The sequence below is a fragment of the Danio rerio genome, chromosome 4 (genome assembly GCF_052040795.2).
Source record: "Danio rerio strain M-AB ecotype USA chromosome 4, GRCz13ab, whole genome shotgun sequence".
In the NCBI taxonomy this organism is placed as follows: Eukaryota; Metazoa; Chordata; class Actinopteri; order Cypriniformes; family Danionidae; genus Danio; species Danio rerio.
The window spans coordinates 37,157,092-37,172,961 of NC_141024.2; the positions used below are offsets into that span (position 1 = coordinate 37,157,092).

The window sequence follows — 15,870 nt, forward strand, 5'->3', positions numbered from 1 at the left end:
AATATTTAGCCAAAAGTAGGTAAAGGGAGGCACTCAAAAGGAAAGAGGATACTATTTTAACCAGACTAAGAATTGGGCATACTAGACTTAACAGTACATTGAAGGTAATGGCAAAGCACAGAACAGGTCTATGTAAGTGTGGTAAAAATTAATCTGAACATGTGATCATGCATTGTGAGCGGTATAATGAAGAAAGAAGAGAGTTATGGGAAGAAGTCAAGACAGAAAGAGATTGAGTTTACATTTGAAATTTTTATTAAATCCTGAGGTTGAAAGGCATATTAAGTACACTGCATTGTTTAGATTTTTAAAAGATACAGGACTGATTAATTATTATTATAAATTTGATTATTAGAATTACTTTAATGCAAATTTATTTAGTTTAAGGTAGGGAGGGAGGGAGTTATTTTCTGAACCTGACATAGTGGGAGGAGTAAGCAGAAGTCAGAGGAGCTGGAGACGCAGCGCTGGCGGATGCGAAGTCTCTCACTAGGTTGGGGGAAGGGATCATAATGGGAACAGAGTCTCCGAATCAGATCACAGGCAGGTGGCGGTAATGCACAAGAACTGGTGCAATCCGCCAAATAAAAACAAAAGAAGTCCTGTGCGAAGTCTTGTTCTGCCCTGTCTGACATTACTTAGCGTTATCTCCCTGCCTGATCTCCCATGTATTACCTGGACTGTATCTTAACCTTGTCTTGCCTGCCACCTGCCTCAAACCTTGCTTGTACCCTCGCCTCTGAACCACGCCACCTGCCTCTGACCCATGCCTGCTATCATAATCCTTGACAGTCAGCCGCCAGCCCATAGACCCATACTAACAACGTTGAATGTGAGTTTGCACGCAAATGCGTATTGTGTGATTTGTGATTTAAACTGTTTACTAAATATACTGCAAATGGATCCCCCCCGTGTCAGACTCCTCGTTACAATAGTAAAAACTATGATATAATCAATGATAAAATTAAAGATGATCTTAAACGCTGGTCCTCTTTACCATATCTAGACTTTAGTTCTAGAATTGAAAGCATTAAAAATGAATATGCTCCCAAGACTCATATCTTTTCCAGTCACTTCCCATGAAAGTCCCAGTCAGACAGTTTCAGGACTGGGATAAACAGTTTTCTAGATTTATTTGGAGAGGAGGAAAAAAAACAATAATTAGGTTTAAGACTTTGCAGTTAGATAAAAGAAAAAGAGGAATGTCCCTCCCTAATTACAATGATTATTATTATGCTGCACAATTAAGACCCTTGGTATGCTGGTGTGATCTTGAAGTAGAGACAAGATGGAAGGAAATAGAGAACAAAATTCAGGAAATACCAATTCAAGCATTAATAGGTAAAAAAACTAATTTCCAGATGAAGATCCAGTATCTTAACCCACTAACACAGTTTACTCTGAAAACTTGGTATACAGTGGTGAAGGAACTTCATTTGCAAAAAAAAAAAAAAAAATTTAAATCTTTAATTGGGTGGCGCATGACTCAGATTTCAAACCTGGAACTATGGATAATAGATTTAAACAATGGTTATATTTAGGAATCTTCATTTTGTACAATTATAAAAGATGGCAGAATGGAATGCTTCCAAACTTTAAAAGATAAGTTTGGTCTTCTAAATCAAGATCTATGTAGATATTTACGGTTGCGGGACTATTATATTAAAGAAATACAGGATGAGGACTAGAACAACAAGCTTGTTCAGATTTTTGTACAGACATACAAGAAAAAGTATGACTAAAACCATTTATAAATTATATAAAGCAATAAGTAATTCTATAGGACTTTAAACAGACTATATATATTTTAATATATATAATACAGACTAGACATATTTTAACCCAATGGGTTAAAATATGTGAAAATAAGCTCAAGAATGTGGTGCAAGTTTTGTTAGAAACACTTAATTCGTTTTTTTTTTTTTTTTTTTTTTTTTACACCAAAAATTAAATCATTACAATCGGGGACTACTCATCCTTGTTGGAGGAACTGCAGAGTAAAAGAGGCACATCATGCGCATATATTCTGGCAGTGCTCAAGAATTGATAGTTTTTGGGAAATGGTGCACTCCACCATAAATGATATTTTTGATCTTTATATTCCTAGATCATTTGAAGTACTTTATCTAGGAGATACTCCTATTAATCTTAAAAAGGAAAATAAATATCTATTTAAGATATTTTTGGCAACAAGTAAAAAACAAACTATAAACTGGAAAGGGTATAAAGAAGAGCCACCAACTAAAGACGAATGGTTCAAAATTAAAGCAGAAGTTAAGGAAATGGAAAAAATGACATGTACTTCGATTTCAATTAGAAACATTTGAAAAGAAATGGAGTAAATGGCTGGCTTTCTCCTCAACGACAATAAAATTATTTATAACTGAACATTTTACATAATTCTAGAGGTTATGTATCATTGTGAAAATGTTTGGCAACCTTTTATTATAAGTTGTTTTATACTTTATTTTGATGAGGTTAATTTCATATTTTTATGCGTGTGTGTGTGTGTGTATGGATATACATGTGTGTAATGGATGTATTTGCCTATAAAAGTATGTATACATATGTATATTTATGTATATGTGTATTTTTTATTTGCTTGTTTTGTTCTCACTGGTTATGTTCCTAAAAAAATCTATAAAAACTAAGTTATAAAAAAGGGTGTGTGTGTGTGTGTGTGTGTGTGTGTATGTATATGTATATGTATGTATGTATATATATATATATATATATATATATATATATATATATATATATATATATATATATATATATAGATAGATAGAACAAGAGATACAAGTAAAGCTTAAAATACTACAATATTAAGAGTAAGTTTATCAAATCGAAGAACAGAAACTATCAATGTGTAACAGAGTAGGTTAAATAGCTCTTTTACCGCAATTAAGTGAAATGACTGACCAATAGGCACTGTACCAGTTTATAGGAATATGCTAGTGTTTTGTGACATTTTAAGTGACGTACACACACACACTTTGATCCTAGCATCAATCATGTCCATAATTATGAGACAAACACAGTTTCTAGTCATCTTTCTGATCGCCATGAGGCAAGCATTGGTTTATTTTGTTTTCAGCTTAACTTTGCATAATAATGCAAAACAAAAGTATGTCCGGATATGGGGGTCCAAAATAACAAATCCAATAAAGCCACAAGCCCCTCACATCTATACGTCTCAGGAAATTGGCTGCGCAGATTGGAATCAGGTGGCAGGATTCTGCAAACAAAAAGTAGGAAACAGAAAAATTAACACTGCAATGTAGAGAAAGAAAAATAAAATAAAACTACTTTGACATTAGAAAATGAAACAACTTGATGATAATTCTTACCTCTTCACCTCTCCTGTGTTTCACATGACCCAAACGACACCAACAAAACAAAGCTCATTAAGACATTAAAGAGACACTCAAAGAACCCCCTGAGAAGCAGGAGGACAAACTGTTTAACAACAGTTTGTTTATGGCCCGCTGGGCGGGGTTATGACAAATCATTGAGGGGTCAAGTTGAATCCCCTCTTTCTCGTAGTACTCGTGAATATAAGTCTCTTTTTCAGCATCGGTGACTACGTTTGAAGGGTACCCGGATGCTTGTTGTTTCAAACGCAAAAAACGTTTTAACTTATTCGCTAAACAATTTATCCGTCCTTACAGGAAAATGCCAAACTTCGTCGAGTTTGACTACAAACCCTTTCTCGTTCGCTTTTAAAAGCTCAATACTCACCCAGCACCCGGAAAGAGCCCTCTCATCATCTGTGTGCTCGCAACATGATGTCTGGTTTTCTGCATGCGCGCATGTTCGACATAGGGGAAACATGAGTTTACCGCCGCATCTGTAAGGTAGGACCGGGTGTAGTAATTTACGCGGAGGATACACGGTGGCTTTGATAAGACCGTAATAATTTTAAATCGGTTAAATCGTTAAAAATTATTTCCGGGTGACCAATCGGGTAACTCTTTCTTGATTGGCAGAACGGGTATAAAGACGTTAAATCAAGGTAACTGATTTTCTCACCATCGGACACTTTGTGATACAACTTATAAGCATTCGTGCGCCCACCAAAAAGAGCATCTCTTGGTTTCAGTCTCTCGGGAGCCGAATAAGTGCTCATAAATTCCATCACTGAAGCGTCTGTCTGCTTCATCTTAGCCCATTCACATTCCCAGACAACCTCTACCTTTATACCATGCACACTTTGTAGAATTTGGACCTTTTCGTCAGACCGAGTTCTGAGAAAACCGTACGGGACCGCCGACAGTCGGTGTAGGTCGCGGGGCTCGTAGCGACAATCATGTCCATGGTGGAAACAACCATTGAATTCGAGAGCATACTTCACTCCGCCCTGTTCATAATAACTGTCTAAGAAAAATTTACCGATTTGCATTTTACCATGATTCAGAGCATGATGAACGTCAACGTTTCTAGACTTTTTTTTACATACTCCAACCATTCGATCGACACACTTGAACGTCTTATTTTGTTGAATGTACGCATAATTGTGGGTTAGAGCCACAGTGTCCTCTACGAGATAATGAGTTTTGAAGACCCCTATCAACAACTTGCAAGAGTCGTGAAACTGAACGGATCAATTTGAGTACACTCTATGAAGGATTTGCGGTATTTAATACACGCTTCGCGTAGCAAGATAACATCGTTTTCGCCATAGTGGTACAACTCCTCCTTAAAGTTAAAGACTGAACGTGAAGCAGTAGTGTACCATGCATCGAACTTTACTCGATCTTTTTCAGATAGGTTGTCATACCCATCAAACTTTTTGTCTGGGATTGGGCCGATATAGTTCTCATTTTCTTTTCTATTGAAATGATGCGGAAAGTAGCCTTTGTCGTGGTGAGATTTAATGCCGCGGGCATCTTCGATAGAGCCATCGGGATGAATGATATGCTATCAATGTAGCGTTGTTCGAACACATCATCAATCATTAATATTAATTTACAACCTTGCATGATGATGTCCATTTTTAGACCGGCTTTGCAGTAATATTCGAGAATTAGAAAGAAGTCAAATCTTGACGCGTTATGAGCTATAAAACAGTAGCCTTTGTATTTGGGTTTTCTGAAATGCGTAATCATTTTTTCAACACAATCAATTCCTTCAGCTACAAATCTTGTACCGCGAAATGTTATCGCGCAGACAAAATTAGCCACGTGCCTGCCATTTTCATAACGAGTCTTTCAGGATTGATAAAACATTCATGAATCCCTGGGCTTGTAAGTTCTTCACGACATGCCCAACAACGGATCGGGGCGCACTCATGCGGTGACTTGCGCTTTTCGTAACTTCTACCGCATTCCTTGCAATATTTTATAACGTCACAAGGAGCTTGATCTCTTTCGAGCACCGGTTTCTTGTGAGCGTCGTAGCAGTAAGCCGATTTACAATAACGCAAACAATCGCGGCAATGGATGTTTTTTTTTAGGATGCTTGTAGCAATCACTGTCAAAACAGACATTACAGACGTAATCGCATTGGTGTTGGTTAAGCTTCGAGAACCCTTTATAGCAAAATTCACACACATAGCTAGCGCCTATGAAAGATGTCAAATTGAGAATCATGTAGTAATGTTCGTCTTGTAGATAAAGGAACAACGTTTTTAGGTGCGGCTCTTTGTTATTTACGTAGGTTTGTAACACGCCAGTGTTTAACCTATAAAAAACAACAATTTTTACATCAAACAGTCGTTCAAATCTATCAATGTCATGAAGACCTACTTCCTGTTGGATAGCAAGACCAGCTTTATTGTGTATGATCGCTGCTCGGTTTTCTAATTCACACTCAGGTTATTCAGGCTCTAGAAAATGTGCTAGACATATAGAGAAGCACAGTTTGTTTGATATGTTTGTAGGCATAAATAAGCTCGTCTTTTTTCTTTTGATTACCTGATCAAATGCCAAATCAGTGAGTTTACGACGAGCCCCACCGCCTCCTAGTCTGTTCATTAGAACATCAGCTTCAATCTCGACAGTTTCGTTAGCTGCTAACTGGTCATCGCTCTGTAGAATTTTCACAATTTGGTCCAAAAAAAGATTAACGTCATAATTATTACTCGGTGTTAAAACAGCGTTTACATCGGATTTCAGAGATGGGGTTCTAAGGCATAAATTGATAATGCTACCGTCACCGCCAATCTGTCTAGCAAATGACACTATGTCATCCATTGTATTGTGTAAACGTATGTGGTACGTCGCAAAATCCTGTGATCTTATTTCTCTCATGTTTAAAGACCTACGCAGCGATACGCTGTTGAAACGAGGTCTTGGTAAAACGTGATATTCATTTACACTACCACCTTCTCTCAACAATGTTTCAATGTTGATATGTTGCTGACCTAAAGGTTCAACATTAGCGGATGTTGATGGTTGCTGATCATTGTCGATGGCCGGGTGCGGTGTTTTGTTATTACACGTATCATTTATCGCCCGACTAGTCGACGGCTGTTCATGATCAATCGCGATAGCTGACGGCATACCGTTAGTGTCGTTATAAGGAGTGGCATCCTGAGTTAGTGCCCCACCGCCCTGTTCGGTAGATAATAACGTTTGTACGTAGTCTGATAAATTAAATTCATTTTCCTGATCCATCTCATCTAAATTTGGACTTAAAATAGAATCGAAGTTAAAAGCATCGTCCATAGAATTTAACTGCAAATCATCTAAAAATCTATCTGTGTCAGGATCGATAGACCTTTGTGGTGTAACAGATAATGATTGATCTGGTTGATTTTTGTGTGCATCATCTGAGGTATTTACGTTACCCATTACAGTTATTTTATTTACTTGATAATTATTTTGAATTTAAAATGTTTACTTTATTGTTTAAATTAATGATTACTTTTATTGAATATCGTACCATAGAATTTATTTAATCTTTTAGTTTTATTTATAGTTATGTTTAATTAATATTTTTTACAAACTTTTATTTTTATTGACTACTTAAAATTATTTTTATCCTTTATTTTAAAATGATTTTAATTTAATTTTTAATTTAATATTTATAATCAGATTTGTTTTAGTTTTATTAATATTTTAATTCTTTACTTTTTAATTTTTATGTTGATAATATTGCTTTTATTGATTGTTTATAGTTAAGGTTGTTTTAGTATTATTAATATTTTATTTTTTATTCTTTACTTTTAATTATTTAGGTATGACTTTTTAATTATTTTGAGTATTACTTTTAAATGTGTTACTATTTTTCTTTTATTTTATTTATTGATGTATACCTGACTTGTTTTATTAATTTTATTTTCAGGTATACTTTATGGTTATATTATTGTTTTTTTATTATTTTATATTTTATTCATATAAAACGGACACAATCTAAATCTATTTTATTAGAAAGGCATTAACAACAATATCAGTAATGGTATAAAAAGATAATTGTAAAGAAATACACAGTATGAATCGATAGAAATAACCAATTTAAAACTAAAACAGAAATAAACAAATCAGATATTTTTTAATGTATAACAACAACAATATTAACCAATATAGAATCAAATTTTAAAAAATGTAAAACAAACAAAATTAATTAAATTTTAAAATGTATAACTAAAGCAGAAATAAACAAATCAGATATTTTAAATGTGAAACTAAAAACAGTATTAAACAATATAGAATCGAATTTTAAAAAATGTAAAACAGAAAAAATTAAAGAAATAGAAATATTTTAATTGAATAACTAAAACAGTATTAATAATATTGAATAGAATTTATATCTTAATCAAAGCTGATTAAATGTATACATTGAAACAGTATGAAACAAACCAAATACAATGTTTAATTGTAAACTCAAATTGAAAATTTATAAATCTTTTAAAATGTACAATCAAAACAGAATTAAGAAAATTAATACAGGGGGGAAAATGTAAAATCTAACTAATCAAACAAAAGAGATCAGATATTACACACAAACTTAACACACTTGATCAAAATGAATAACTAAAACATAAGGCTAGCTAACATGAATCAAAATCTATTAATAAAAGTACATCGAGTAAATAAAAACAGTGTTATTGATGAATCATCTACGTATCAAAGCATTTTTAATTGAACAGAGTATTGAACCTAAAACACGGCGATCACGTTCAGCTTTGTTCAGTAAATTTAACACCTCAGTCAGTTTCTGATTTGCACCCCTTAATTGTTCATCTATATCACGCTGCTGGTGTAAAACATATTCAGATATCTGATCAATTTTTACCTGGTTTCGCTCCAGATATTGCAGAACTAGTTGATTAAAATCGGGTTCGACGATAGAGATGGGTCCTGTTAGTGTGAGATCATCGGCTTGTTGTGGTTGGAAAACGTGGTCGCCGCCATGATTGTTTTCTTCCTCCTTTTCTGGATCGTCTTCTTCTTCTACTACTAAAGACGGGTATGGTGTATATACAGGACTGCGACCGCCACCTAGCGTTGAGGCATAACCATCGCTGGATTCACCGTCATCCGACCAGCGTTGAGGGCTTGGTGCTAAAACATCATTAAAAAGAAAAAGTCTTTAATATATTGTTTAGAAAGTCGTAATTTTACATTTAATAAAATAAAACACTCACAATGTTGTGCCTCAATACTGCAATCAGAAGGTCCGTTGGGGCTGCTAGCCGGAGACGTGGGAACTAGAGGAGAAATGCATATATAATGTAATTTAAATTAACAGAAATGTGTACACATCGTATTCGATTAATGTATTTTCACAGTTAATAAAACACTTACGTTGTTGTATTTCAAAAACACTTTCCCGGGGTCCGAGCGGGCTGGTATCCGGTGATCGCGGAACTAGAGTAGAAGCAGATAGTGCATATTCAGAAAAAAATTCAAACTAGCTCTAGCATGAAACATTCAGCATGGACGGGCGCACAATTCAACAGTTATAAATTACATAGATTTAAACCGTATAAAACAAGATAATACATTACCTAAACGAGCTTCATCTTCATCATCACCATCATATTCAATATGTTGATCCTGTACGGCGGTATAAATTTTCAGCCTCTTGTTTGAAACAGGGCTAAAGTTATAATCAAGGCGTCTTTTTTCCGGCCGTGTCGAGCTGACCAACGTGGCTTGGACCAGATCGGTGGCTTCTTGCTCGTCCTCCGCTGTTAAATCAATGACCTCGATTATATCTGAAACATAAAAGTGAAAATATTGTATTAATAACGTTTAGATTATGTATAGCTGCACCATTCTAGAGATATTGAATGACCAAAATCACATGACTATTTCTGTGGCCTGTATGAAAAGCGCTCGTCTTCGGGCCACGTGTGTTTTCTAACCGGGTTTCGAATACACGCTAGGATACAATGGGCCTAGAATATTTCATTTAAATAAAACATTTACCTTCTTCCCTTTGTGCGTCAGCATTGGATCGAGGCAACACTACGAGATAAAGCAGAAATGTATGATTTAAAACAGCCGTTTATATAACATATAAAATATCCGTATAAAACAGTATTTACTCACAGAATTGGTTGATGGCTTCAAAAGCATCAATCTCTGATGAATTTAATTCTGTAACATAAAAGCTGATAGATTGAAAATATTTCAGGTCACAATATGACTGACGAAGTATTACTTAATGTAATGTATTACAGCATAATAATAATATTTTACTTACGACGAGCCATGCTTCCTCAAAAAGTTTAGTGTAGACTAGAAGAGATGGTGAAGGAGACGAATCACATCAACAGGCGATGACCAGATGAATAACTTTCCCCTGGTTGTCTGCTGTATTTAAGTATAAAGATGTGGGGGTCGTGCCCAGGTGTCGGCGAGAGATAAGAACCATAAAAACTACTCGAATGTATTACTTTCAGGATCACAAACACGGACTTTTATATAATAGTAGAAATAAAAATATCTTTTATATATTATGACAGCTAGTTTATAGATTATTTAATTATTAAACAGTATCGTTAAAACCTGATATAAAGTAATGGAATAACTCGAATGTAGGGTTAAATAAAGTATATATATATAGTCGTGTATGTATTATATCACGCATATCTTTAATATTGAATCATTTCACTTTATATGAATGAAATGAAAAACATTGTTATTTTCTATTATTGTAGTCGGATAATATATAATCAAGCATCCGGAAACATTTTATCAAGTAATATTACTGTTTTAATGGTGACATAAATACGTGGTTATTTTGATTAAAATATCAGATGTGTTTGGATAAAACATGGAATATGATAATTGTAGCTAATACGGTCTTTTAGACTATTGCATCCAAGTTGATGTAATACACTCGTTTATTATTTAGATAAGGTTAAACATATTTAACAGGGTGAAAATAAGGGGATAACCGAATTTATGTATTTGCTGAGTAAACACTAGATGGCGCTAGAGGTCTATGTTTGTGCTCAGAGACCCATGGCGCTTATCGGCATCAAAAGACCTTAGCGGAACCACCCGCTGTTCGTGTTCACAGATGTGTTCGGATCCTTACTGTGTTTATTACAACGGACAACGGCTATAACCTTATCGCAGAGACTTGTAGACGCTTCATGCAGCGCTGAGGAAATTAGTTCGACAGAGGTGCCGCACGACTGTTTGCATAACAGACAGCCAAATTCAAAGAAACGTAAACGCAGTTTAATGTTTGTATCAAATAAACTTAAATAGACTAAAACAAGACGTTCAATAATGATTATCTGACGTATGCCAGATTATTAACGTAAACAATATACAACCTACTTGCGGCAATCATTAAAATGATGTAAGAGGTTATCTTTAGCATGGATTAAAATATGTAACAACGGGGTATTGAGTTAAACATCATACCAAAATGATGATGGTTTATTAAATACAGTTTCTTGAATTCATTTATTTCTATATTGAGCCAAAATAATATAACATTCAAATCGTGTCAAGTGTTTATAATAATATTTAATATTCATTGTGTAGGAATATAAAATATTTGTAATTGAACATTTATTCGCAGGTTACATCATAGATAGATTAAAAAATTGTACGAGATAAACTTTACGTTAGAAATGGGTCTTACAACAGAGTTATTCGTTTATTGTTTTATTATAACATTTAATTAAAGTTAAATATTTGATATTCATTGTGTAGGAATATAAAATATTTGTAATTGAACATTTATTCACAGTTTGCATCATAGATAGATTAAAAAATTGCATGAGAATCTTTACATTACAAATGGATCATACAACACAGTTAATCGTTTATTGTTTTATTATAACATTGAAATAAAGTTAAACAACCATAATAATCACGATGGATGAATATTTCTCAATGTTGAACAATCATTATCTCATTCGCACAGATAGAGAGACATACAAACAGACCGAGAGCCGTACCAGAGAGACGCAAACAGATATAAAAACACACAGTCTCACGCTTTAACAGCCGGAAAGAGCTGGACTGAACGATAAACATGTTAACGGACGTTTGCTTTTTATTTAACATCCGATGTCATAATGTTCGCTTATCAGATACACGCATATGCCGTAACAGTCATCAGATGTATTTTATCTTTCTCAGGCACGCTTCAACCGGTTCAAATTTCCCGCACACACACCCACACAGGCACAGCCAGAGCCTCTCGACACACCCACACTCGAGCCGGAGAGACGCACACACATATGCCTGGTGCCAGTTCTGACCATAACAGAGCAAAGGCAACACACCGGTGCATATACCTTAGTTTATTAATTCTAACATAAGTTAATTACATTAACATAATTTAAAACAATAATGACAATATAATATTGTATAATTATAATAATTGAATTTATCAAAATAATTAAAATATATTACTGTAAATTAGTTAATGATATAGTTTTAATATCGGTTGATATAATTTATTTCATTAAAATCTATTTCATAATATTAAAATATCTAATTTTAATGTAATAATAACGGTATTATTAATTTAATTTAAATGATAAGAATCTAATTAACGGAATTATTAATTTGATTAAACTGATAAGAATCTAATTACCGGAATTATTAATTTAATTCAACTGATAAGAATCTAATTACCGGAATTATTAATTTAATTCAACTGATAAGAATCTAATTAACGGAAAGGGGCGGGGTTTACACCGGAAGCCCCGCCCTAAAAGGGGCGTGGCAGTCATCAATCAAACTTTTTGACACATGCCACCTTATATTTCTCTCTCTCTAATATAATATTTAAAAATGACATGTGGACTGACCGCGGGCCGCCAGCAGACACTTATTTAAAACCAGCGGTCCGATGGCGGACCACCGTCGGAAAAGCGGCGGGAGCCGATGGTGGGCCGCTGGATTAACGATGAGCAAATTGACGGTGGACCGCGGGCGGCGCCCGCCAGAGGACCGCCGACTTTGCCGCCGGCGGGCCGGCAGCGGCCCGCTGGTCTTATGTTAGCTGGGATAATACAAATAAATAAAAGTAAATAGACAAAAAAGACGTCAAAAATACTGTAAAAGGACGTCAAAAAGACCCCGAAAAGACGTCGAAAAGACGTCAAAAAAAGACGTTGAAAAGACGTCAATAAAAGACGTCATAAAAACTTTCATTCTGGCTCTTCAGAGGACGTAATTTCAACGTCTGACAGAGACGTAGAAAAGACGTCTTTTGGACGTAACTTTGCTTGGTGGGTTTTCCTCTGCTTCTAGCCAAAGTTACGGTGCGCCAGTGCTTGTGAACACTGAAAAGACTTTCACGCACTCAAAATTTGGTGCGCGCTCCATCGAGCCGCGTAAAGAGCAGGGTAAGAATATCGAAAATAGAAGGGTTTGTTTTTATTGTTTAGACCCGAATCATTTGATTGCTGACTGTAAATCATGGAAGAAGAAAAACACTGTAAAATCTAAAAGTGTAGCTAATGTGGTTCTTGAGACGGTGTCTAACAGTCATGATCAAAGTTGTTCAGATGCTTCTGTTTTCTCTCCATTTGTGTTCAAAGGCACTGTATCAGTTAATCCTGATTCTGCAACGAAAACCATTAACATCTTGCGAGACACAGGTGCTGCTCAATCTTTTATTCTTGAAAATGTGCTACCTTTTTCAAGTGAAACCTACTCTGGGACTGATGTGCTGGTTCGTGGCATAGAGCTGGGCTGTGTAAAAGTTCCTCTTCATACTGTGTGTTTGACATCTGATTTGGTTTCAGGTCCAGTTCAGTTGGGAGTGCGTGCAAAACTGCCAGTAGAAGGGGTCAGTTTAATTTTGGGGAATGACCTGGCTGGTGGTAAGGTTTTTACTCATCCAGTGGTGGCCGCACGTCCTGTTTGTGAGGTAGAACTTGGTACTAAATTTCCTTCAATATTCTGTGCGTGCGCAGTTACTCGTGCACAGGCGCGAAACAATGGTAGTGATATTGATTTATCTGACACATTTATGTCTTTTCCAGACAATCCAACGGAGTTTAAATTATCTGTTCAACCTAGTGTGTTAAAAACAGATGATGTTACTGGTCACGAGGCTTTGTCTATGGGAAGAGAACAACTTGGTAAAGCTCAAAGGTCGGATCCTTCTCTTGTGCGCTGTGTTGAAGCTGCCGAGGGCAAAGTAGAGAGCGACACAGATGACGGTGTGCAATACTTCTGGGACAGAGGCGTACTAATGCGTAAGTGGCTGTCACAAAAAGCTAAAGAAGTGGGTTTTAGTCCAGATTACCAAATAGTGTTACCTTCTGAGTATCGAAAAGCAGTTCTTAAACTTGCTCATGATCACATTCTATCTGGTCATTTGGGCATTAATAAAACGTTTACACGAGTGGCTAAGTATTTTTATTGGCCTGGTTTACGCTCTGCTGTGTCAGATTTTTGTCGTGCGTGTCACGTTTGTCAGATCGCTGGGAAACCCAATCAGAACATCCCTCCAGCTCCTTTGCAGCCTATTCCAGTGATGGGAGAGCCTTTTGAGCGCCTCATTTTAGACTGCGTCGGCCCTTTACCAAAATCAAAAAGTGGTTATCAGTATATTTTGACGTTAATGTGCACTGCAACGCGCTACCCCGAGGCAATACCGTTACGAAATCTTAAAGCGAAAACTATCGTTAAAGAGCTGATAAAGTTTTGTTCCACTTTTGGTTTACCTCGCGTTATTCAGACAGACCAGGGAACAAATTTTAAATCTAAATTGTTCGAACAAGTATTGCAAGGAATTTCAGTAAGTCATGTAGTGTCAAGTGCATACCATCCACAGTCGCAGGGCGCTCTCGAGCGATTTCATCAAACGCTCAAATCAATGATGCGTGCTCATTGTGTTGAGTCCAACTCAGACTGGGCTGAAGATCTTCCTTTACTGATGTTTGCTATCAGAGAGACTGTTCAAGAATCATTGGGTTATAGCCCTGCTGAGCTTGTTTTTGCTCATGGTTTACGCGGACCCTTAAAATTATTAAGCGAACAATTAGTTGCTGACAATAAACAGATGGTACCTGTATCTGAATATGTGAATTCAATTAGGGAACGTCTTCGTAATGCTTGTGAAAAAGCAAGGACTAATTTAGCTGAGGCTCAGGCTGAAATGAAAGTGCGTTATGATCGCAAAAGTGTGTCTCGTTCATTCCAGCCGGGTGATTCAGTTTTGGTGTTGCTGGCTACGCCAGGCTCGGCTTTACAGTCAAAGTTTTCAGGTCCATACATGGTGACCAAGAAGTTGTCTGACACAAACTATTTAGTTTGCACTCCTGACCGGCGAAAAAAATCTCGTATGGTTCATGTCAATATGCTTAAGGCTTATGTGAAAAGCGATGCTCATCTACCTGCTGTCAAACCAAGTTTAGTTGCGTCCTCTGTAGCTGATGAGATTGAACAGGATTTCTCTGTACCCTGCGGTCGTTTGATAAATTCTGTTATATTAAATGACTTGGATTCGCATTTAAGTTATTTATCTTCAGATCAAAAAAGCGATATTGTTGAGTTACTTGAAAATCATCGCTCTCTCTTTAGTGACATTCCTTCCCAAACCACTGTGCTTACACATAATATAGATGTTGGTGATGCACGACCGAGCTGAGGTTGAGTATTTGCGGCAAAATCATTTTGCGAGTCCCAGTTTGAGTGCATGGAGTTCACCTTGTCTATTAGTCCCCAAGTCTGACTTGTCGGTTCGTTTCTGCACTGACTATCGGAAAGTCAATGCAGTTACGAAGCCCAATTCATTCCCATTGCCACGTATGGAAGATTGCATAGATCGAGTCGGTCCTGCCAGGTTTGTGACAAAATTAGATCTTCTTAAAGGGTATTGGCAAATTCCACTTACGTCACGAGCCTCGGAAATTTCAGCTTTTGTGACCCCTGACGATTTTATGCAGTACTCCGTAATGGCTTTCGGGATGCGCAACGCACCGTCAACCTTTCAGCGATTAATGCGTATCGTATTAAGTGGTGTTGAGAAATGCGAAGCTTATCTCGACGATATTGTGATTTATTATTCTAGCTGGGAGGAGCATATGGTTTCTTTACGTGAAGTGTTTGCACGTCTGGTTAATGCCTCTCTAACTTTAAATCTAGCTAAATGTGAATTCGCCAAGGCCACCGTAGTGTACCTAGGAAAAAAGGTAGGTCAGGGACATGTGTGTCCAGTTGATGCAAAAATTGCGTCTATTGTGGAATTCCCAGTGCCAGGGAATAAAAGAGAGTTGCGTAGATTTTTGGGTATGTCAGGATACTACAGAGGATTCTGCCGTAACTTTGCTAGTGTTGTGTCTCCACTAACTGATCTTCTGAGCACCGAAAGAGTTTTTGTGTGGTCTGATGCATGTGATCAGGCTTTTCGAGCAGCAAAAGATTTGCTGTGTAACGCTCCTATTCTTTCAGCACCGGACTTTGAGCGTCTCTTTAAATTGGAAGTGGATGC

The 15,870-nt window shown here is 36.3% G+C and overlaps 2 protein-coding genes and 1 long non-coding RNA gene across 3 annotated transcripts in view; all 3 read right to left on the bottom strand.

Moving 5' to 3' along the window:
- Nucleotides 1-15,870, bottom strand: part of LOC148680292 (uncharacterized) — a 790,608-nt gene that overhangs the window by 660,728 nt on the left and 114,010 nt on the right. The gene's annotated exons all lie outside the window — the stretch shown is intronic.
- Nucleotides 1-15,870, bottom strand: part of LOC141381693 (uncharacterized) — an 835,171-nt gene that overhangs the window by 290,986 nt on the left and 528,315 nt on the right. The window lies entirely within an intron of this gene.
- LOC100535857 (uncharacterized) lies at nucleotides 7,819-9,744 on the bottom strand. Its single transcript, XM_087249373.1, has 7 exons — nucleotides 9,655-9,744; nucleotides 9,501-9,548; nucleotides 9,378-9,416; nucleotides 8,954-9,163; nucleotides 8,751-8,813; nucleotides 8,591-8,653; nucleotides 7,819-8,507 (listed from the first exon to the last, which is right to left on the bottom strand). The coding sequence occupies exons 1-7, from the start codon at nucleotides 9,662-9,664 to the stop codon at nucleotides 8,059-8,061; spliced, it is 882 nt and encodes a 293-aa protein (XP_087105499.1). The 5' UTR covers nucleotides 9,665-9,744; the 3' UTR covers nucleotides 7,819-8,058.